The 24,225-nt window shown below is 46.1% G+C and overlaps 1 protein-coding gene across 3 annotated transcripts in view; it reads left to right on the top strand.

The window, feature by feature from the left end:
- PAFAH2 (platelet activating factor acetylhydrolase 2) overlaps nt 1-24,225 on the top strand; it is a 43,148-nt gene that overhangs the window by 13,936 nt on the left and 4,987 nt on the right. For all 3 annotated transcript variants that reach the window (XM_010355690.1, XM_030913108.1, XM_030913107.1), the window contains 6 exons: nt 4,339-4,407; nt 4,780-4,921; nt 6,398-6,511; nt 12,625-12,716; nt 15,034-15,204; nt 16,980-17,134. In XM_010355690.1, coding sequence (XP_010353992.1) covers nt 4,339-4,407; nt 4,780-4,921; nt 6,398-6,511; nt 12,625-12,716; nt 15,034-15,204; nt 16,980-17,134 — 743 coding nt within the window. The remainder of the gene's footprint in view (nt 1-4,338; nt 4,408-4,779; nt 4,922-6,397; nt 6,512-12,624; nt 12,717-15,033; nt 15,205-16,979; nt 17,135-24,225) is intronic.

Below are 24,225 nucleotides of genomic sequence, written 5' to 3'. Positions count from 1 at the left end.
AGCCTCCCAAAAGTGCTGAGATTATAGGCGTGAGCCATTGTGCCCCACCAAGAGTAATTTATTTAACATGAGAGTCCACTCTGTGTGTGGCACTGGCGTAGTAGCGAATAAGACAGACTTGCTCCCTGCACTTGTGGAGCCAGCAGCCTAACTTGCAAATCTCAGCCATATCCCTTGTGCGCTATGTGAGCCTGGGAAGGTTGTATAATTCTCTGAACTTAGATTTCGTCATCTGTCAAAGACGAATGCTGCTCCCACAGGGCGGTTTGTGAGGATTCAGTTCGATTGATACCTACTAGGTTCCCATCCTTGTCGGTTCTCCTCTCACTTTCTCTACATGGAGGGATATGATGGTGGTGAACTGTAGGATCTCTTTTACCAGACCTGGGGAAACTTTGGCCTAAGTTTCATTATTCATTTAGAATTCTTCCCATGAATTCTGATTTCTGCACCTTGGTATGTTATATAGCTTAATAACTGTAGTACATGTGTTCCTATTTAAGCTTTTGAATTTTCTCTCTGTCTGTTCATCCATCAACATATATGTCTAGTTTAGGTCTCAGAATGTTGCACATCTCAAAGGCAGCTGTTTTTGCCTCCTAGCCCCCAAACCATTGTCCACACTGTAGCCATGGAGATCTTTTTTTTTTTTTTTTTTTTTTTTTTTTTTTTCTGAGACGGAGTCTTGCTCAGTCGCCTCAGTTTCTGAGGTAGGGGCATTGCTTGAGCCATTGATCACGCCCAGTCATGCAGTGGCATGATCTCTGCTCACTGCAACCTCAGCCTTCTGGGTTCAAGCGATTCTCCTGCCTCAGCCTCCGAGTAACTGGGATTACAGGCACCCACCACCGTGCCTGGCTAATTTTTGTAGAGACGGGGCTTCACCATGTTAGCCAGACTGGTCTTAAACTCCTGACCTCAGGCAATCCATCTGCCTCAGCCTCCCAAAGTACTAGGATTAAAGGCATGAGCCATCGCGCCCGGCAGGGAGATCTATTTTTTTTTTTTTTTTTTTGAGATGGAGTCTCGCTCTGTCGCCCAGGCTGGAGTGTAGTGGTGTGATCTCAGCTCACTGCAAGCTCCACTTCCCAGGTTCACGCCATTCTCCTGCCTCAACCTCCTGAGTAGCTGGGACTACAGGCGCCTGCCACCATGCCCAGCTAGTTTTTTGTATTTTTAGTAGAGATGGGGTTTCACCGTGTTAGCCAGGATGGTTTCGATCTCCCGACCTCATGATCCACCTGCCTCAGCCTCCCAAAGTGCTGGGATTACAGGCGTGAGCCACCGCGCCTGGCAGGGAGATCTATTTTAAAACGAAATATGATCTTGTCATTCTAGCACTCAAAGCAGTGCCCAGCATATAATAGGTACTCAATAAATATTTGTTGAGTGAATGAATGAATGTGTCTTCCCACTTAAAAGTTTTTGGCTGGGCATGGTGGCTCATGCCTGTAATCCCAGCACTTTGGGAGGCCGAGGCGGGTGGATCACCTGAGGTTGGGAGTTCGGGACTAGCCTGACCAACATGGAGAAACCCTGTTTCTACTAAAAATACAAAAAATTAGCTGGGTGTGGTGGCACACACCTGTAATCCCAGCTACTTGGGAGGCTGAGGCAGGAGAATTGCTTGAACTTGGGAGGTGGAGGTTGCAGTGAGCCGAGATCGTGCCATTGCACTCCAACCTGGGCAACAAGATCAAAACTCCATTTCAAAAAAAGAAAAAAAATTAATAGCTCTTTGAACTTAATTCAGTTCTTTTCATGGTCTTACCTCGATGTAGGTCCAAGACAAAGTTTCCAGGCCTGTTCTTTGCTCTTTGTCCCACTGTAGCTCTCCAGACAAAATGGCCTTCTTTCACTTACTGAAAGGCACTGCATTATTTCCTGCCTCCCTGTCTTCATCTGTGCTGTGCTTGGTGGCTGATCTTTTTGCCTGGACTATTCACTGTTCTGCTCTTCTCTTCCTCTTCCCCCTTTCTGTCTTTTCCTGCTAATTCCAGATTACCTTTAAGATCTTAGTTTGGATGTCATTGTCCTAGGAACACCCATCCTGACACCTATATTAGGTTAATTTTTCCAGAATGTGCTTTCATAAGACAATCTATACTTCTCAGCATTTAACATAATTGCAATGAATTAATTACTTGTGTAATTATTCTTTAATGCCTGTCTTCTTCACTAGATTGTAAGCCCTCTGAAGGCAGAGACCACATCTATCCTCTATTGCTCCAGCTTCTAGGACAGTGCCTGGAAAGTAGTTGTTTACCCATAAGTATTTATTGAATGAATACAAGGGCGTACTGTGCTAGGTTCTCATTCATTCAGCAGACATCTGTGGAGCACCTGCTCTGTGCCAGCCTGTTGGCATGAGAGGAAGGTGGGACATACCAAGATTAACAAATCGAGGAAATTGCATCTGCTAGAGGAGCAGGAACAAAGACTCCCGTAACTGTAGCCCATGGCAGAAAGTGGAGAGTAAACATGGAGATGAGGTTAGAAAGGCAAGTAGATGGTTTTTTGTGTTTTTTTTTTTTTTGAGACGGAGTCTCGCTCTCGCCCGGGCTGGAGTACAGTGGCCAGATCTCAGCTCACTGCAAGCTCTGCCTCCTGGGTTTACGCCATTCTCCTGCCTCAGCCTCCGGAGTAGCTGGGACTACAGGCACCCGCCACCTTGCCCGGCTAGTTTTTTGTATTTTTTAGTAGAGACCGGGTTTCACCGTGTTAGCCAGGATGGTCTCAATCTCCTGACCTCGTGATCTGCCCGTCTCGGCCTCCCAAAGTGCTGGGATTACAGGCTTGAGCCACCGCGCCCGGCCTTTTTTGTTTTTTTTTTTTGTTTTTGAGACAGAGTCTCGCTCTGTCACCCAGGCTGGAGTGCAGTGGCTGGATCTCAGCTCACTGCAATCTCCGCCTCCCGGGCTCACGCCATTCTCCTGCCTCAGCCTCCCGAGCAGCTGGGACTACAGGTGCCCGCCACCTCACTCAGCTAGTTTTTTTGTATTTTTAGTAGAGGCAGGGTTTCACCGTGTTAGCCAGGATGGTCTCCATCTCCTGACCTTGTGATCCGCCCATCTCGGACTCCCAAAGTGCTGGGATTACAGGCTTGAGCCACTGCCCCCGGCCTGCAAGTAGGTGGTTTTTGATGCTGCTTTCTTGTTCAATAAATTGAGTACGTGCTGTGTGCCAGGGCTGGGCATTCAGTAGTGAAGACGAGAGAGTTCCTACTTCAGGAAGATTATAGTCTCGCAGGGAAAAGAAGCAAAGAAACCTTCTCCTCCTAGGCAAACAGGAGAGAACAGGTGAGCACTTTGGAGGTGGTCCTTTTGGTCTAAGAATCTGTATTGAGACTTAACACTTCATTAGACCTGGGCAAGTCAGTTATGAATACTCTCATTAACCAGAGTGAAATTCCAAGGAGAAAGAAAGGGAGGATAAGGAACATTATTTCCTCTCATTGCATCTGTGGTTAATTCAGGCTCTGAAATCCTTCCCATGGGTCATGGACCTATGGTTTCCTATCCTAGGGAGGAATATGTGCGGTTAAATACCTAACCATTCTCAGTGTGCCATTGTCTCATTTGATTCCCACATCGCCCTGTGAGGTGCACAGGCAGGGATGCCTATTTTTCAACTGGGCAAACAGGCTCTGGAAGGCAGACTTGCCCAAGGTGACAGTTTGAACTGGGAAAGGATCAGAAATCTCTCTGGCTGGCCGGGCACCGTGGCTCATGCCTGTAATCCCAGCATTTTGGGAGGCCGAGGTAGGCGGATCAGGAGGTCAGGAGTTTGAGACCAGCCTGACCAACATGGTGAAACCCCATCTCTACTAAAAATACAAAAAAAAAAAAAAAAAAAATAGATGGGTGTGGTGGCGCTCGCCTGTAATCCCAGCTACTCACGGGGCTGAGGCAGGAGAATCACTTGGCTCCGGGAGGTGGAGGTTGCAGTGAGCCGAGATAGTCCCATTGTACTCCAGCCTGGGCAACAGAGCGAGACTCCGTCTCAAAAAAAAAAAAAAAAGAAGAAATCTCTCTGGCTCTGAAGTCCAGATTATTGCCTTCCCTGGAAAAGTAGGAGAAGGTGAAAAGGAACTTAAGAACCTGATCTCCCTGTATCAATTAGAAATTGGGCAAGTTGTATTTAACAGAACACTCCCAAGTAATAGTGACTTAAATATGGTAATGTTTATTTCTCTCTCAAGTGAAAGGAAGCCAGAGGTAAACAGTTAAGGTTGATATGGTAGTTCCACAAGATGGCTGCTAGCAGAGCATGGTTGGAATAAGGGTGAAGACGGCTGTTCTTTTGATCCTTTTTCCTTGTTCCTTTCTGAATCTCCAGGACTTTGTATTCAGCCTTCTGCATGGAGCTGGCCTCACGTGGCTTTGTGGTTGCTGTGCCAGAGCACAGGTGAGGGATAAGCCGTCATGGATTGGGTGCCTGCAGTGAGCTAGGATAGAGGCTAGTCCCCTATCAATGTACTATTTCTAACCCTTTCGACAACCATGCAAGCCAGCATTATACCCCTTTTAAAGAAGAGAAAACCAGGGTTTAAAGGTGTTAAATAATTTCCCAAAAGTGACACAGCTGAGTTGGAATTCAAACCCAGGTCTGTCTCTAAAATCCGTATTTTTTCCACTTTCCTATGCATGCCCCAGATCTCCTTCCCTACTAGCCAAAGGGTGATCTAGAGCCTTCTGGATGAAAGGGAGGCTTTGGTAAAGGGGAAAAATAAGCTCAAGAATGTTTTCTGGTTTCTCTCTGATGATGTGTGTATTTCAGGGACCGGTCAGCGGCAACCACCTATTTCTGCAAGCAGGCCCCAGAAGAGAACCAGCCCACCAATGAATCGCTGGAGGAGGAATGGATCCCTTTCCGTCGAGTTGAGGAAGGGGAGAAGGAATTTCATGTTCGGAATCCCCAGGTAAGTTTGTGCCAGTTGGGGAAGGAGAGTTAATGAGTCTGTCCTCTCCCTACTATATTTGATAGCAAGACTTTTAGTTAACCCTCTTTTGAAATGTCAGTCATAGTGGGTCTGAGTTTGCCACATCAGTGGAAATACATAGGATATTAATCAGGACTCTTACAATTGCTGTGACAGAAACCCAACTTAGGTTTACTTAGGCAAAAAAAGGGAATGATGGGCTCATATAAGTAGACTTATATGAGGAAGAGCAGGACAATTGGAACCAGACTTGAATGCCGTCAGGATTTGTTCTTCATCCTCATTTCTGTCTCTCTCTTGGTTGGTGGGTCTCATCTTCAAACTGGCCTACTTTCCAAGGTTAGAACCATAAGTTTTTTTTTTTTTTTTTTTTTTTTGAGACGGGGTCTTGCTTTGTCACCCAGATTGGAGTGCAGTGGCATGATCATGGCTCACTACAGTCTCAATCTTCTGGGCTCAAGAGATCTTCCTACCTCAGCATCTTGAGTAGCTGGGACTACAGGCATGCATCACTATGCCCAGCTACTTTGTTTTAATTTTTATTTTTTTGAGACACAGTCTTACTCTATCACCCAGGCTAGAGTGCAGTGGCACCACCATGGCTCAATAGCAATGTCATCTCCTAGGCTCAAGTGACCCTCCCACCTCAGCCTCCCGAGTAGCTAGGACTACAGGCACATACCACAACACAATTTTTTTTTTAGTAGAGATGGGGGTCTTGCTATGTTTCCCAGGCTGGTCCCAAACTCCTGAGCTCAAGCTGTCCTCCCACTGTGGCCGCCCAAAGTGCTGGGGTTATAGGTGTGAGCCATGGCACCCAGTCAGAACCACAGCTCTTGACAGCTCTGACCTTGTGTGTGTTCAGCCTTGTCACCTATGAGAATAGGACTGTGTTTGAGTTGATCCCTCAGTCCCCTACCCTGGTGCCAAACTGCAGTTTGAAAAATCCTGGAGAGGGATTCCAGGCCTGGGGAGAAGTAATAAAATGGGAAGTTCCCACCAGAAATGCATTGTTTGATTGGGGGTGGGAAGGCCATCCTCAAAAGGCAGGGTTAACAGGAGAAGGAAGTGGGGTAAGTGCTTGGGAGACAAAAACAATAGATGTCTGATGTAAATGGGCAGTGGAATCCAGTACTGGATTGCTAATAACAGCACTCTTAATTCCTTTTGTTTTTAAAATGCTTTCATGTACATCATCTCATTGGATCCTTCTGACAGCCCTGTGGTTAGGTAGGTAGAGTCGGAACAACAGGGCCGAGTCTGTTATGCTGTTGGACAGTGCTTATGTGAGCTGCAAGGTAGCTGAGCCTTTCTCAGGATGTGGCGCCCAAGATGCTTGCTGAGGCATGGGTGGGCAGACTATCTGTGCATTCTTCCTTGGCTCTGTATGTGAGGGAGATTCTCGCTGGACAGTTGCAGAGTGTTCCAGTCCCACTGGGACTGTCTTTGTTGCAGGTGCATCAACGGGTAAGGGAGTGTTTACGGGTATTGAAGATCCTGCAAGAGGTCACTGCTGGGCAGACTGTCTTCAACATCTTGCCTGGTGGCTTGGATCTGATGACTTTGAAGGTATGAAAGCAATTGATATGACCTAGAGCCCAGTATTCAGGGCTTTCTTGGTTACAAGTAACAGAAACCTAACTAACTGGTATAAACCAAAAGAGAATTGATTGGCTCATATAACTACCAAGAAGACCAAAGGCCAACTTTAGGCCAGTGTAGTTAGACCCAGGGTCTCAGACATTATCATCAAAGCCCTGGCACTCTTCTCTCCCCTCTCCTGGCTCGGTTTCTCTGTGTATATGTGGTTTTCTCACCGGACTCTCTCCTTTAGGCAAGAAAGGTGGTCGCTAGCAGTTCAAGCCTGCACATCAACTTACAGCTCCAGGTTTTTTGCTTTTTTTTTTTTGAGACAAAGTCTCGCTCTTGTCCCCAGGCTGGAGTGCAGTGGCGCAATCTTGGCTTACTGCAACCTCCGCCTCCTGGGTTCAAGCGATTCTCCTGCCTCAGCCTCCCGAGTCACTGGGATTACAGGTGCCTGCCACTACACCTGGGTAATTTTTGTATTTTTACTAGAGACAGAGTTTCACCATGTTGGCCAGGCTGGTTTCGAACTCCTGACCTCAGGTGATCTGCCCACCTCGGCCTCCCAAAGTGCTGGGATTACAGGCGTGAGCCACCACGCCCGGCCTCAGCTCCAAGTTTAAAAAGAAAAGAGACTGTCTTAGCTTCCACTAATCTGGGAAAGCTGTGACCCTATGTGGGTCTTGTGCCCCTCTGGGCCAGTCCCTGTATCAGAGGGAGAGGGTATTCCGATTGGCCTGCCTAGGTTACATTCCCACTTCTGGGTCAGGTAATTGACCACCCACAAGGCCAGATGGATGGTGGGGAGAAGATTCAGGCTACTGAGCAGCAAACATCCTGTGTCCACTGCAGGCTCAGTCCTTCCTTTGAGGGAATCCCAAGAACCCTCCCAGGAGGGTATAAAACCATCCTGGCCATGAAATTTGGTGCTTATGAAGATACATTCTTTATGCCCCACCCCCACCCAATCTTTTTTTGTGCATAATTTCAAAAGTCATTCAGGTTCTATTCAGAGAACCAAGAAATTTCATAAAAGCATGAAGAAAAATGAAAAACCTTTTTCGATATTTTGATATTTTTCCTTCCAGTTATTTTTACATGTATTAATATGTGTATATATATTTTTTACACAATTATGTTATCATTTAATACAAGCTGTTTTGTGGCCTTATTTTCATTTAGCAAGAGAGTATGAGTATCTTCTTATGCCAATTAATATTTTTCTATGGCATGATTTAAAAATAAATTTTTTAGAGACAGGATCTTGCTATCTGCCCAGGCTGGACTCAAACGCTTAGGCTTAAGCAATCCTCCTGTATAGCTTGACTTTTATTATTTATTTTTATTTATTTAATTTTTTTGATACAGGGCCTCACTCTGTCACCGAGGCTGGAGAACAGTGGTGTGATCACCACTCAGTGTAGCTATTGCAGTCTCCCAAGTAGCTGGGACTACAGGCGCCTGCCACCATGCCAGCTAATTTTTTGTATTTTGTAGAGATGGGGTTTCACCGTGTTTCCCAGGCTGGTGTCAAACTCCTGGGCCCAGGCAATCCACCTGCCTCGGCCTCACAAAGTGTTGGGATTACAGGTGTGAGCCACTGCACCCAACTGCATGATTTTTAATAGCCATGTCATATTGTATTGTATGAATAAGAATGGTGTGTGTGTGTGTGTGTGTGTGTGTGTATAAAAAATACGGCCAGGTGCAGTGGCTCACACCTGTAACCCCAGCATTTTGGGAGGCTGAGGTGGGCAGATCACACGGTCAAGAGATTGAGACCATCCTGGCCAACATGGCGAAACCCCGTCTCTACTAAAAATACAAAAATTAGCTGGGCATATAGTCCTGGCTACTCAGGAGGCTGAGGCAGGAGAATCACTTGAACCCATGGGTCAGAGGTTGCAGTGAGCTGAGATTGCACCATTGCACTCCAACCTGGTGACAGAGTGACACTGTCTCAAAAAAAAAAAACTTATATATTTACAATTACTGCTTTATGAGACTTGGTATTTTAAGAGCTCCTCCCACAAACTTATGCAGCAAGCATGTGTACCTCTTTACCTAGAAAGAAACCAAGGATCAAAAAGGCTAAGTGGCCGGGTGCGATGGCTCAAGCCTGTAATCCCAGCACTTTGGGAGGCCGAGGCGGGCGGATCACGAGGTCAGGAGATCGAGACCATCCTGGCTAACACGGTGAAACCCCGTCTCTACTAAAAAAAATACAAAAAAACTAGCCGGGCGAGGTGGCGGGCGCCTGTAGTCCCAGCTACTTGGGAGGGTGAGGCAGGAGAATGGCGTGAACCCGGGAGGCGGAGCTTGCAGTGAGCTGAGATCCAGCCACTGCACTCCAGCCTGGGTGACAGAGCGAGACTCTGTCTCAAAAACAAAAAAAAAAAAAACAAAAAAGGCCGGGCGCGGTGGCTCAAGCCTGTAATCCCAGCACTTTGGGAGGCCGAGACGGGCAGATCACGAGGTCAGGAGATTGAGACCATCCTGGCTAACACGGTGAAACCCGGTCTCTACTGCACTCCAGCCTGGGCGGCAGAGCGAGACTCCATCTCAAAAAAAAAAAAAAAAAAAAAAAGGCTAAGTACCCAAGATTACCCACCTATGTAAGTGGTAGAGTCAAACATGAAATTGGGGCTTTTTGATTCTACAGCCTATGCTGTATGCCCCAAATGTATATTTTAGAATGTATATTTTATTTATTTTTATTTTTATTTTTTTTGAGACGGAGTCTCGCTCTATCGCCCAGGCTGGAATGCAGTGGCCGGATCTCAGCTCACTGCAAGCTCCACCTCCCGGGTTCACGCCATTCTCCTGCCTCAGCCTCCCAAGTAGCTGGGACTACAGGCGCCCGCCACCTCGCCCGGCTAGTTTTTTGTATTTTTTAGTAGAGACGGGGTTTTACCATGTTAGCCAGGATGGTCTCGATCTCCTGACCTCGTGATCCGCCCTTCTCGGCCTCCCAAAGTGCTGGGATTACAGGCTTGAGCCACCGTGCCCGGCCTTTAGAATGTATATTTTAAAGGCTTTGGTAATATCCTCCAGGAAGAAGCAATCTACCTGCATGCCCAGTAGGTAAGACAGACCCTGGAATCTATAGTGCTTTACCAACTACAGTGTTCATGTCATCAACCTGCATGAGAGTCAGAGGTGCCCTAGACACTGAGGTCCGGGCCTGCATGCTTGTGAGCCTGAGAAAGGCACTGGGAAGCCAGGCTCACGTCTGTAATCCCAACAGTTTGGGAGGCTGAGTCAGATGGATCACTTGAGCCCAGGAGTTCAATACCAGCCTGGTCAACATGGCGAAACCCCATCTCTAGTAAAAATACAAAATTCAAGCCGGGTGTGGTGGCTCATGCCTATAATCCCAGCACTTTGGGAGGCTGAGGCAGCCTGACCACCTGAGGTCAGGAGTTCGAGACCAGCCTGGCCAATATGGTGAAACCCCATCTCTACTAAAAATACAAAAAACTTAGCTGGGCGTGGTGGCAGGCACCTGTGATCCCAGCTACTTGGGAGGCGGAGGCAGGAGACTTGCTTGTACCTGGGAGGTGGAGATTGCAGTGAGCTGAGACCACTTAGCCTGAGCAACAAGAGCAAAACTCCATCTCAAAAAAAAAAAAAAAAAAAAAAAAATTTAGCTGGGCGTGGTGACATGTGCCTATAGTTCCAGCTACTCGGGAAGCTGAAGCACGAGAATCGCTTGACCTTGAGCCTAGGAGGTGCAGGTTGCAGTGAGCCAAGATTGTGCCACTGCACTGCAGCCTGGGTGACAAAGTGAGACTCTATCTCAAAAAAAAAAAAAAAAATTGGGAAATGGCAGGCTACAGTCCAGTTAGATCAGTTAAGAGGGTAGCTTTCTGGGGGAAATACAGCATAAAAAAAAAAGCTAAGTACATTTTCATCTATCAAATTGAGTAAGATCCAAAAATTGATTACTCACTCTGTTAACAAAGTTGTGGGCAAGTAGATACTCTCCTACATTGCTGGTGAGAACACAAATCGTCCCATGGAGAGCATTTGGCAATTGATATCATCAGCAGTACAAATGCATATGTTTCTTTGACCCAGTAATTTCCAGTTTGGGGAATTTATCCTACAAATAAATACCTGCACACATGCAGCATAATAGATGGACAGTGTTATTCATTCCAGTGTTGTTTGTTATGGCAAAAGTTTGATAGTAATCTAAACGTTCACCAGTGAGGGAACTGGTTCAATTATGGGACAGTGGATGTGTTTGCTTGGTTAATGCTAATTGCTAGAGTATGTAAACCCCACATTTCAGTGGCTTAACACAGTAGAAATGTATTTCTCTCCTACATAAAGTTCAATATGGGTGCTCCTGTATAAGAGGCAACTCAGGGATCCCTGCTTCTTTTATACTTTCTTATGGCTCTACCCTCTCACAAAATTTGTGAATCCCAAATTTGTTGTTTGCATTAAGCCAACAGAATGGGAAAGGGCATAGAGGTTTGTGTGAGACAATTTATGGACCAGGTCTGGAAGTAGAGATAGCACTTTTGCTCACATTCTGTTGGCTAGAACAATCACAAGTCCTTGTCTAATCGCTGGGAAATAGTTTAGCTATGAGATCAGGAAGAAGAGGAAAAGATTTGGTGATCGGCTAGCTGTCTGTCCCATGGCCAAGTCGCTGTGAAAAAGGATGTGGAAACTCTTTATGTACTAATGTTGTTATGTACAAAAAGATACACCGCCACGTGTATGAAAAGAGGGAAAGTGTATATTCATGTTGACTTATGAACATAAGCAATCTCCTCAGGGACACATAAGAAACTGTTACCTGTTTGGAGGTAGGTGGCGGGCAACCATGTAGAGAAAAACAGGGTAAGTAGGAGACTTCTTTGTATACCTCTGATTTTAGAGGTATATGAATATATTAACCTGTTTTTTTTAAATGCTGAAGAGGCCATCCAACCAAGATGCTGATCTGAAGGTACTGAGTGAAGGGGGAGGATTTAGGTACAAAGCCTTGGAATAGACACTGGGGAGAGCAGAGCAAAAGTTCAGAGCAGAGGCTGGGCCGTAGAGCCTGGAGAGGCCTCCTGAGCCCCTTAGCAAGCAGCTGCAGTGGCTTTTTATATAACCATACCCTGAAGGCTTCTGGGGATGACCAGAAATAGATATGTGCGGAGCATGTTAGCGTGCACAGACTCACTCTTCCCTTGACTTTGGATAAAAATCACGACAGATATCCAGAGAGGAAGGAGAACCTGCACTGGCTTCTGCACAAGCAGTCTTTGCTCCAGAGCACAATGGATGGGCAGCAGGAGCATCCCTGTTTCACCCTCAGTTCAGTCCATGTGTCATGGACCCTTGGACCAGTTTATAAGGTGGAGGTTCTGGAGGATGGAGGAGGCTCTTATTCTGAACATGCTCATAAACCGATGGGTCAATGTGGAATCTGACCATTTTGAGCCATTCATTTCTTCATAGATGGTTTTTTTTTTTTTTTTTTTTTTTTTTTTTTTTTTTTTTTTTGAGACAGGGTCTCACTCTGTAACCCAGGCTGGAATGCAGTGGTGCAATCATGGCTCACTGCAGCCTCAACCTCCTGAGCTCAAGCAGTCCTCTCATCTCAGCCTCCTGAGTAGCTGGGACCATACGTGTACACCACCATGCCCAGATAATTTTTGTGCTTTTTTGTAGAGACAAGGTTTCGCCATGTTTGAGCCCTGGCTGGTCTCAAACTCCTAAGCTCAAGCAATCCGCCTGCCTTGGCCTCCCAGAGTGTTGGGATTACAGGCATGAGCCACCACACTTGGCCTATTCATAGATATTTGAATGTCTACCCTGGTCCACTATTGGTAGGTAGTGAGATTACAAAAGTAAACATGAAAAGTATGGTTTTCACAATTCCTGCCTACACAAGGCTGTTCAGTCTAAGGATTGCTTGACTGTTGCCCCTTCCATAGGCAAGAGATTCTTGATAGTGTGGTGTTGGTGGACTCACTTGCTGTATTGTGCCTTTGGCCTCATTGCATCACATTTCTTCCTCTTGCTCCTGATGAATTCCTAAAGAAGCAGTCCTGAGTTTCTGACTTGGCTAAGTTCTCCGCTTTCCTCAGGGCAACATTGACATGAGCCGTGTGGCTGTGATGGGACATTCATTTGGAGGGGCCACTGCTATTCTGGCTTTGGCCAAGGAGATCCAATTTCGGTGAGTTTCCTAGTAGTGTTGCTGTGCTTAGCTCCATACACCATTTATTCATTTAGCAAGTATTTGTTACACAAGTACTATATTCTTGGCACTGTTTAGGGACTGAGGATTCAGTGGTTAAACAAGAAAACAAGATCTCTGATTTCATGGGATTATATTATTGTAGGAGGAGACAGACTAGTGAAAAAGCCAACAGATAATAAAATCCCCGTGACCAAAGTGCAATGAAGAAAAATAAGGCTGAGCATGATGGCTCACTCCTGTAACCCCAGATCTTTGGGAGGCTGAGGCAGGAGGATTGCTTGAAGCCAAGAGTTTGAGATCAGCCTAGGAAACATCACAAGACCCCGTCTCTATAAAAAATTTTAAAAAGGGAAAAACAAAACTTAGCCAAGTGTTATAGTGCATGCCTGTAGTTCCAGCTACTTTGAAGGCTGAGGCAGGGGGATCACTTGAGCCCAGGAGTTCGAGGTTACAGTGAGCGCTGACCGCACCACTTTCAGCCTGGGCAATAGAGCAAGACCCTGTCTCAAGAAAAACAGAGAAAAGAAAATAGGCTGATATGTCTCTGAGAAAGTGAAACCAAGACTGGAAAGGCAAAGAAGCCAGCTGTGTGAAGATCTAGAGGAAGATCTTTCCAGCCAGCAGGAATAGCTAATGCAAAGGCCCTGCGGTGGAAAGAAGCTTTTTGTGTTAGGGTGGAAGGAGCATAGTAAGTGAGGGGGAGGCAATTTAGGCTGTGATCAGAAAGAGAAGCCGGGGCCAGATCACGGGGTCATTTGGCCAGGGTAAGGAGGTGTAGATTTTATTCTAAGTATGATGGGAAACTGTTGAAGATTTTCAACAGAGAAATATCAGTCTTACATTTTAAAAGATCCTTCTGGCTACTATGTGAAGAATGGATTGTAGCAGGACAAGACTGAAAGCCTAGAGGCTCATTAGAGAGATGCTGTTTCAGAGTCAACGTGTGAGATGATAAATTTACATCAGGATTGAGATAGTGGGATGGAGAGAAGTGACTGGAGTCAGGATATGTTTTAGAGTTTTCAGGACTTGGTCATGTGGGAGGTGAAGGAAAGAGAAGAAATCCAGGTTTTTAGTTTTATTTTTTTCCCTTTGAGACAAGGTCTTGCTCTATTGCCCTATGCTGGAGTGCAGTGGTACAGTCAGCTCCCTGCAGCCTCAACCTCCTAGGCTCAAGTGATTCTCCTGCCTCAGCCTTTCAAATAGCTGGGACTACAGGTACATGCTACCATGCCCTGCTAATTTTTTAATTTTTCTTTTAAGAGATGGTGTCTTGCTCTATTGCCCAGGCTAGTCTTAAACTCATGGGCTCAAGTGATCCTCCTGCCTCAGCCTCCCAAAGTGCTGGGATTACCGGGATGAGCCATCATGCCCAGCCCAAGGTTTTTCATTTATGTATCTATTATTTGAGTGGAAGATGATTGTCCTTTATTGAGATAGAGAAGAATAGAGGAGCATTTCAGGGGTCTGAGGAGGGAAATGGCTAAATCTTAAGGCCATAATATTGCCCTTGGTGACATGGTTTTGCTGTTGGCACCAAGGAGGCTTTTCTTGACCTCACATAGAACCTTGTGCAATCGGGGCACTAAGCTATATTGTTTTGCCACCTTGTCTGTTCTGTCTTCCCTGCTGGACTGGGAGCTCCTTGAGAGCAAGAACACTCATTTATGTCTGTATCCAAAGCACATAGTAGACACTCAATGAATATTGAATGAATGAATAATTAAATGAATGAAGTGCCATTCTATGAAACTCAGGTCAGTCACCTGAGAGTAGATCCTGGAGAAGAGGGAGATCTGATCCTTGTTCTCAGGGAGTTTGAAATCTAGAAGGACTGGGTGCGGTGGCTCACGCCTGTAATCCCAGCACTTTGGGAGGCCGAGGCGGGCGGATCACAAGACCAGGAAATCGAGACCATCGTGGCTAACACGGTGAAACCCCGTCTCTATAAAGATACAAAAAATTAGCCTGGCGTAGTGGCGGGCGCCTGTAGTCCCAGCTACTCGGGAGGCTGAGAATGGCGTGAACCCCGGGAGGCGGAGCTTGCAGTGAGCTGAGATCTCGCCACTGCCCTCCAGCCAAAAAAAAAAAAAATCTAGAAGGATCTTTGGTGAAAAGTAAAAGTGATCCCTATCTAAGATTCTAACTGAAGGCCATGGGCCCTGGTACTCCTTTCCTGGCTTTCTGAGCCTTTACCCCACCAGAGGGAGGAACTCCGCCCTCCCCTCCAGCACCCTAACTATTCTTGCCTGGGATTCCGCATGGCAACTCCAAATGTCTGGTCCTGTTCCAGGTGTGCAGTGGCTCTGGATGCTTGGATGTTTCCTCTGGAACGTGACTTTTACCCCAAGGCCCGAGGCCCTGTGTTCTTTATCAATACTGAGAAATTCCAGACAATGGAGAGTGTCAATTTGATGAAGAAGATATGTGCCCAGCATGAACAGTCTAGGATCATAACTGTTCTGTGAGTAAACCACAAGGTCGTGATCCCAGTGCCCTCTCCATTTGCCATTCGCTGTGGCGCCCTTAACTTCTGGATTACCCAGAACTTTCTACCCATTAGTAGGATACCTGAATATTTCCTGAATTGCAAAGAATTTAGAATTTTCTGTCTGTCCTTCTTCTCCACTAAGCTCCATCTACAGTGACTTATTCCATAGTTTATCTGACTTTATGGCAGGATTTACCTAGTGCTTTCTGAAAAAGGGCATTATGGGATTGCGTGTTGGAAAGGAAGTGGTGTGGGTTTGGGTGAGTTCCAGAGATTGCTAGCCTCATTTGGGAATTTTATTGGGTCATTGGAAGAGTGTGAATATGGTAGACCTTTGATATTCACCAGACACATTTCTAGAGACCTTCATGAATACCAGAATCACAGATCACTGTTAACATCTGTTGTCTTCCATAAACCATCTATATTCTGGTCAAGAGAAGCCACATTTTCTTCACTTCCATCATCAGCACTATCAGTTGGTTTCCTTTTGGGAGCCATTTTCCCAGGGAAAAAAACATTTTTAGTGACTTTAAGAAATGTTCCACATGTGGGAGGTGATATTGAGCCACAGATGTCAGGCTGAGATCTCACGGACTGCTCTTGCCCTGCAGTCGAGCCCAGCAGCACACAGGATTCAGGGATCCATCTGGTTCCTATTTCAGCAGAATGACAAGTTGACTGCATGCCGTGGACCTTTGGAGTCACTGGGTAGTTGAAATGCCAAATCTAGAGCCCTTGAGCACTGGGGCCGGCAGCATGGCCGGTGACTTCTTCCCTTGCTCATCTTGGTCCCGGCCCTCTTTCCTAGGGCCACCCCTCCTCCTTCAGTTAGGTTTCATGGCAGTGGACACTGCCTGAATGCTTCCCCAGGTCAGATTCAGGATAATTGTGACCAGGAGGGAAGGGACGTGAGGCCAGTTGGGAAGGGGTCACTCAGGGGACTTAACACCTGGCAAGGTATCATTTATTCAACCGAGTGCTGGATACTCAAGTATCCCATATATTATTCTATATACCTTTTTGTGTGCCTTAACTAATGCATTTTTTTAAAGTCAGTTTTTCTGTGATATCAAATACTTTAGCATTTAAATTCTCTTTCTCTCACTGAATTTGCTAGTGAATTCAGTTATGAATAATTTAGCCCAAAATTAACCTAGTGAGGATTTTACCTGCAAATTAAATGTATTTAGTGCCAAAGGACTTAAGTTCTAACCCAGGAACCCCCTTTTACAAAGCACTTACTCTTACTTTTCTGATTGTTTAAATAAAGGCAAGTAATTCCTTTTCCCTCTTCACTCTGTGGTACAGTTCTGAAGAATAACTTAATTTGTTTTGTGAATGGTTTGAAATTCACCCAGCAAAAGCCACAGCAGCTAATAGATTATAGTAACATAGAAACGCAACGTGCCACAGACCCCACCTCCTTGCTCCTGTCCCCGCTCCAGCTAGCTCAGCCTTTTCCCTGCACTGCCAGGCATTGTAGTCTAGGGGTCAAGCTACCTTTGAAGCCAGGCACATCTGGCTTCAAATACTAACTCCACCCCCAACTACTTGTATGACCTGACCCTAAGCAGATTGTTTCTTTCCTTGGATTCTGTCAAGGGGGAAAATACTTCCCTTACAAAGTTGCTGTGAAAATAAAGTGTGATAATGCATGAAAAGCACCTTGCATATAGTAGGTGCCTAACACACATCTGTATGCCCTCGCCGCCAGTCCCCTGCCAGTTGTTTTTCTTTTCCCCTAGTGGTTCTGTTCATCGGAGTCAAACTGACTTTGCTTTCGTGACTGGCAACTTGATTGGTAAATTCTTCTCCACTCAAACCCGTGGGAGCCTGGACCCCTATGAAGGGCAGGAGGTTATGGTGCGGGCCATGTTGGCCTTCCTGCAGAAGCACCTCGGTAAGGAGAAAACTGGGGCTCTTGGGGCAACCGTGGGGTCCCTTAGATTTCCTTGCAGCAGAGTGAAATCTCTGACGTGTCTGGGATCTGGGAAGGAGATTTATGGCAAGTGGAAAACCTGAGTGAAGGAGAGAGTTACATAGAATTACAGAAAAAACAAGGCCAGTTGCAGTGGCTCACGCCTGTAATCCTAGCACTTTTGGGGGTTGAGGTGGGAGGATGGCTTGGGGCCAGGAGTTCGAGACCAGTCTGAGCAACATAGTGAGACTCTATCTTTACCAAAAAAAAAACAAAAACAAAAAAAACGAATTAGCTGGGTGTGGTGGCACACACCTATAGTCCCAGCTACTCGAGAGGCTATGGTGGGAGGATTGGTTAAGCCTAGGAGGTCTAGGCTGCAGTGAGCCATAATCGCACCACTGAACTCCAGCCTGAGCAACAGAGCAAGACCTTGTCTCTAAATAAATAAACAATTAAACAAATAAATAAGAAAAAACACTTAACTGAAAGTTTGGAGATTCTGACTATCTTGCTTGCAGAATGACTTTGGCCTAGTCATTTAACCTCTCTGAACCTTGGTTTCCTCCCTGTAAATGGAGTATTCACCTCTCTGTACTCCACCACCTCTCTCCTTACTCGGACTCATTATTACCCACCTTTTCTGCATTGTAGGGGAGCTTATGAGGATAATGGGCTAAATTTATGGAAGTGTTTTAAAGAAACAAAGCATGGAAGGACTATGAATAATGTCATCAGTCACAGAGCAGCTAAAGGGCCAGACCTGCAGAGGTCCGTGGTCCAGCTTCCACCCAGAGGAGGCATCCTCTTATTAAGCTTTATTGGTTACAAAGACTAGAGGCTCACAAACTCAGCTTGAGAAAAAAAGGGGAGTTTGTTTATGAGAGTGCACCTGGACTGGGTGGGAGTGCAGTTATAGAAATCAGGGTGACTGACAGGACTGACTTTTCTTTCCGTCTGTCTCATGGGGTCAGTTTCTGTGTTTTCCTCTCAGGACATCTCTTTTCCTTTGTTCCATTATGCATTTTTTTTTCTGCTCTGTGGTTTTTCTCTCACTGATAGCAGCTGTTTATTCCATTTCTACTTCCTCATAGCTTGAACCACTCAGAGTGTGTTCCCTCTAGCTTGTGGCATCCTTTCATCTTCAGCTTCCACTGCTCACTGCTGTATTTTTTTTTTATTTCTTTGAATAGATTCTCAAGAGAGGCAATTTGATTGTATCAGCTCCTCTTTGCCTGCCAGAACACACTGTAGCCCTATCCCAGCGAGGCTCCGACGCTGTCTGCATCAGAGGTCCCTTTCTGATCCCTTAGCAGGTGCTGTGTGCAGGGCAGTTTCCATGAGAAAGGAACCAGGCTTGCCTGAATTTCAAAGGTTTGCCTTTAACCTAAGAGCAAGATCTCCCACTTGTAACCCCCCTCTACTTGCCCAGATTAACCCCTCAAGAGCTACCCAGAAAAGCCTCAGACGGCACCTGGCAGTTCCCTAGATATTTGAAGTCACCTATGCTGGTCCTCTCTGAGTGTTCTGTTTATTAAGCTAAATGTTCGTGGTACCTCCACCTTTCCCTGCTCAGTTCCCTGTGTTGCTATTTGTTATCCCCTTCCTTTGGAGTCACTGTTTTTTGGTGCTCCTTCTGAAGTGTGGTGCCCTAGCTGGGCGTCATCGCTACATCTGTAATCCCAGCTACTTTGGGAGGCTGAGATGGGAGGATCGCTTGAGGCCACGGGTTTGAGACCAGCCTGGGCAACATAGTGAGACCCCATCTCAACAAAAAAATAAATAAAATTAGCCAGGTGTGGTGGGATGTGCCTATAGTCCCAGCTACTCGGGAGGCTGGGGTGGAAGGATCACTTGAGCCTGGGAGGTCAAGACTGCAGTGCACCAAGATCATGCCATTGCACTCCAGCCTGGGCAATAGAGTGATACTGTCTCCAAAAAATAAAATAAATAGATAAACTGTGGTGTCCTGACTTGACTATAATGTGTTAGATGTGGTCTGACCGGTGCTGTCCTGGACAGTCGCTTCTGTGCTCTGTTTTGTTTTGTTTGAGATGGAGTCTCACTCTGTTGCTCAGGCTGGAGTGCAGTGGTGCAATCTCAGCTCACTGCAACCTCAACCTCCTGGCTTCAAGCGATTCTCCAGCAATTCTCCTGCCTCAGCCTCCCAATTAGCTGGGACTACAGGCATGCACCACCACACCCAGCTACTTTCTGTATTTTTAGTAGAGACAGAGTTTTGCCACGTTGGCCAGACTGGTTTTGAACTCCTGACCTCCAGTGATCCACCTGCCTCGGCCTCCCAAAGTGCTGGGATTACAGGTGTGAGCCATCGCGCCTGGCCGCCTCTGTGCTCTGGACTCTAGGCTTTTAGTTGGATGACCTGAGTGCATTCACATTCCTTACAAGCGCACAACAAACTTAGCCTGGATTGAGTTTGCATTGAAAACACATCTGTCTGGCCGGGCGCGGTGGCTCAAGCCTGTAATCCCAGCACTTTGGGAGGCCGAGACGGGCGGATCACGAGGTCAGGAGATCGAGACCATCCTGGCTAACACGGTGAAACCCCGTCTCTACTAAAAATACAAAAAACTAGTCGGGCGAGGTGGCGGGCGCCTGTAGTCCCAGCTACTCCGGAGGCTGAGGCAGGAGAATGGCGTAAACCCGGAGGCGGAGCTTGCAGTGAGCTGAGATCCGGCCACTGCACTCCAGCCCGGGCGACAGAGCAAGACTCCGTCTCAAAAAAAAAAAAAGAAAAAAAAAAAAAAAAAAAAAAGAAAACACATCTGTCTTATGCATTTGTTGACTTTTTGGAAGTAAATTTTCATTTTTCTATTTCTGCCTGTTCGTTTCATCTTGCACATCATGAGCCTTGATTCCATTCTGTGTTTTGAGACCTTAGGATCAATAAGAGATTTAGGGCATCATTCTTATCACCTGGCAAGTAGGGAATGGACCCATGTCTCAAGACTTTGATGGTGCCTGACTGCCTGGTCCTCAGCCCTCTTTCCCTGTCTCTTCATAGGCACCATGTCATTATAAAAGCTTAAGATGAAAGATGATAGGAAGCCCGCCATGGCACGATTGTGCTCCCTTTAAAAGCAATACCCGTTGAGCTAAGATACTCACTGTTAGAGACCAGCAGACATGGAAATGGGGTAGGAGTCACTTAGACTGAAGGAAGATTGTTGAGGACTTTATGCCAGGCCTTCTGCTCCTACTTTATCGTGGTAATTCTAGAGACAGCCCTTACCAGAAGATACCTTTATTTTTAACTCCATTTTACAGGAGATTATACCGAAGCATAGGAAATTAAATGATTTCTTCAAGCTTATCTGGTTATCAAGTGGCAAAGCCAATATGTAACCTAAACTGGCCAGTTCCAAGGCCCATGCCCTTAGTCACTTCACTATGCCAGCGGTGACTCTGAGTGATAAGTTCCATGGCCACAGTAGGCACTCAGTCTTTAGACTGTCCACACGGAGGACAGTTGCCTAACTTTGACAGGAGAGGAAGAACAGCTAGGAAAGGAGGCTTCCGTGACAACACAATGCTTGCCTTTAATCTTAGCAGAGGGTTCACAGGCAGGAAAGGGCGAGGGTCTTCTGGACAGAAGGCACAAATGCTTGAGTGGGCCTGGTCAGGATTGGGAAACTGTGCTTAGTGTATCTGGAGCTCAGGAGAGTGAATTGTTGAAAGACAAGGATAAAGAAGTGAGCAGAAGCCAGATGAAGACGCCCATGGATTTGCTGAAGTGAGTTTGAATGTTATTCCACAGGCTGTCAGGAGCCCCTGGTGGGTTTTAAGCAGGTGAATGTCGTGATTAGACTTGTGCTTGCAGTCTGGTGCATTGTGGAGGATGGGGCAAGGTGAGAGGCAGGGAGCTTTTAGGTAGGAGGTTCTTGCACTAATCTGGGTGATAAGGGATAAGGCAGTCTGAAAAAGTCGGGCACAGTGGCTCATGTCTATAATCCCAGCATTTTAGGAGGCCGAGGCAGGAGGATTGCTTGAGCCTAGGAAGTTGAAGCTGCAGTAAACTGTGATTGTGCCACTGCACTCCACCCTGGGTAACACAGTGAGACCCTGTCTCAAAAGAAAAGAAAAAGGCCAAGTGTCTGGGCTTGGGCTAATTAGCTTTACAAAGAGAGAAAAGCTTTTAGTAGCCACACAGTACATTGTCACATGGGAAACTAAAATAGGCTGTAAGTGGCTCAGCTGAACCTCTCACTCTGAAAAAAATCCTTCTGAGAGCACTTGTTTGGCTGCTCTGGGGATATGATCTTCTATGAAGACTGGTGCTTCCTTCATATTAACTCCATGCAGCTCCTGTCTGCACCTACTCTCCTCTCCCACTCTCCTGGAAGACTATTTCACACCTTCTTTCTCCTCAAACCTCTCACACCTCTTCCCTTATCCTGTCTCAGTTAACTTTGCCTCCCACTTCACCGAGAAAATGGAAGCACCCAGCACTTCCTCAGACTCCCAACACCACCTCTCCCCACCTTCCTGCATATCATCAGCTTTCCCTTTGGTTTCTAGAGTTCCTGCCTCAGTTGCCTAATGAAGGCCAACCCCCCAACACGAGATTCCATCCTCTTCTGTCTGCTCAACATGATTGCGCCAGTGATTCTTCCCTCTTTCTTTTATTTATTTATTTATTTATTTATTTATTTATTTATTTATTTATCTGGGACAGAGTTTCACTCTGTCGCCCAGGCTGGAAGGCAGTAGCCGCCATCTCAGCACACTGCAACCTCTGCTCCCAGGTTCAAGTGATTCTCCTGCCTCAGCCTCCTGAGTAGCTGGGATTACAGGCACCTGCCACCATGCCCAGCTAGTTTTTGCATTTTTAGTAGAGATGGAGTTTTGCCATGTTGGCCAGCCTGGACTCAAACTACTGACCTCAAGTCATCCACCCACCTCGGCCACCCAAAGTGCTGGGATTATAAGCGTGAGCCACCATGCCCAGCCCCTCTTTACTTTAGATCATCAATTTTTCCCTCTCTCCTGGTTCATTTCATGCTGAAGTTTCTCACAGAAAAAAATAATTTTCTCTTGACCTCAATATCCCCTGCAGTTGCCACCTATCTCCCTGTTCCCCATCACAGCAAAACTCAAAAGAACGTCTGCCTTTGCTTTTTCTAATTCCACTCTTCCCATTCCCTCTTAACCCACTCCAGGCTTGCATCACAGTGCTCCATCAAAACCACTATTGTCAGGGTCCCCAATGACCTTCACAACGCTAGCTCCAATAGTTCTCATTCCCCATCTTCTGGAACTCTCTGCAGCTTCTGATGAAGTTGATGGCCCCCTCCTCTGGGAAAACCCATCTTCACTTCGGAGATCCACACTGTGGACTTTCTCCTATCTCCATGTTTGGGTCTCTTCCATCAGCTGTGCTGCTTGCAGGGCCCAGTGCCTGGACCTCTTCTCATGGCTTTCCATGCCACCTCCATGCTGGGTACTCCCTCTGCCACTGCTCCCCATCTCTGCTTAGTCATCTAATAGAAGTAACTAAAAAAAAAAAAAAAATTTCAACTGCACTCTTTCCCTTCTTCGTTAATAGTAGCTCCATCCTTCTACTCAGGTCTAAGTCTTCATCTTTGTCTCTTCTCTCATGCTGCTCACCCAGTCCCTCAAGCAATCCTATTGGCTCTACCTTCAAAATACACATGGAATCAAATCACTTATCACCACCCCACAGCTACCATCCTGTCCAAATCATCTGTCATCCAAATTAGTGCAGTGGTTTCCTAACTGGTCTCCTCACTGCCACCCTTGCCAGTCCCTCCCCCTCACAGTCTTTTATTTGTATAAATGTAGGGGGTACAAGTGCAATTTTCTTACATGGCTATATTGCACGTGGTGAAGTCTGGGCTTTTAGTGTACCCATCACCCGAATAGTGAACATTGTACCCAGTAGGTAATTTTTCAGCCCTCGCCCCTCTCCTACCCACCCACTTTTTGGAGTCTCCAGTGTCTTATTTTTCTGCTCTGTATGTCCGTGTGTACCCATCGTTTAGCTCCCACTTATAAGTGACAACATTCGGTATTTGACTTTCTGTTTCTGAGTTATTTCACCTGGGATAATGGCCTGCGTTTCTGCAAAACGTGATTTCATTCTTTTTTTTATAACTGAGTCGTATCCCATGGTATATCTGTACACCAGATTTTATTTATCAGATCTTCTGTTGATGGGCACTTAGGGTGATTCCATATCTTTGCTGTTGTGACTAGTGCTGTGATAAACATACGCATGCAGGTATCTTTTTGGTGTAATTATTTCTTTCCCTTTGGGTAGATAGCCAGTAGTGGGATTGCTGGATCAAATGGTAGTTCTATTTTTAGTTCTCTGAGGAATCTCCATACTGTTTTCCATGGAAGTTGTACTAATTTACATTCCTACCAACAGTGCATAAGCGTTCCCTTTTCTCCACATCCTCACCAACATTTATTGTTTCTGGACTTTTTAATAATGGCCATTCTGACTGGTGTGGTATCTCATTGTGGTTTTAATTTGCATTTCTCTGATGATTACTGATGTTGAACTTTTTTTTTATATGTTTGTGGGAAACTTGTATGTCTTCTTTTGAAAAAAATGTCTATTCATGTCCTTTGTTCACTTTTTTCTTTGAGTCCAGTTTCTGCAGAACGCCTACTTTTTAATGGGATTATGTGGTTTTTTTTCTTGTTGAGTTATTTGAGTTCCTTGTAGATTTTTCTTTTTTTAGGGGACGAAGTCTTGCTCTGCCACCCAGGCTGGAGTACAGTGGTGTGATCTCGGCTTACTGTGACCTCTGCTCCCCAGGTTCAAGTGACTCTCCTCCCTCAGCCTGCTGAGTAGCTGGGATTACGGGTGCCCACCACCATACCTGGCTAATTTTTTTGTATTTTTAATAGAGACAGAGTTTCCCCATGTTGGCCAGACTGGTCTCGAACTCCTGACCTCAAGTGATCCACCAGCCTTGGCCTATAACCCCAAAGTGCTGGGGTTATAGGCGTGAGCCACCGTACCCAGCCTTTCCTTATAGATTCTGGATATTAGCCCTTTGTTGGATATATATAGTTCGGAA

The sequence above is a fragment of the Rhinopithecus roxellana genome, chromosome 12 (genome assembly GCF_007565055.1).
Source record: "Rhinopithecus roxellana isolate Shanxi Qingling chromosome 12, ASM756505v1, whole genome shotgun sequence".
Taxonomy (NCBI): domain Eukaryota; kingdom Metazoa; phylum Chordata; class Mammalia; order Primates; family Cercopithecidae; genus Rhinopithecus; species Rhinopithecus roxellana.
This window is presented reverse-complemented; position numbering and strand designations above follow the sequence as displayed.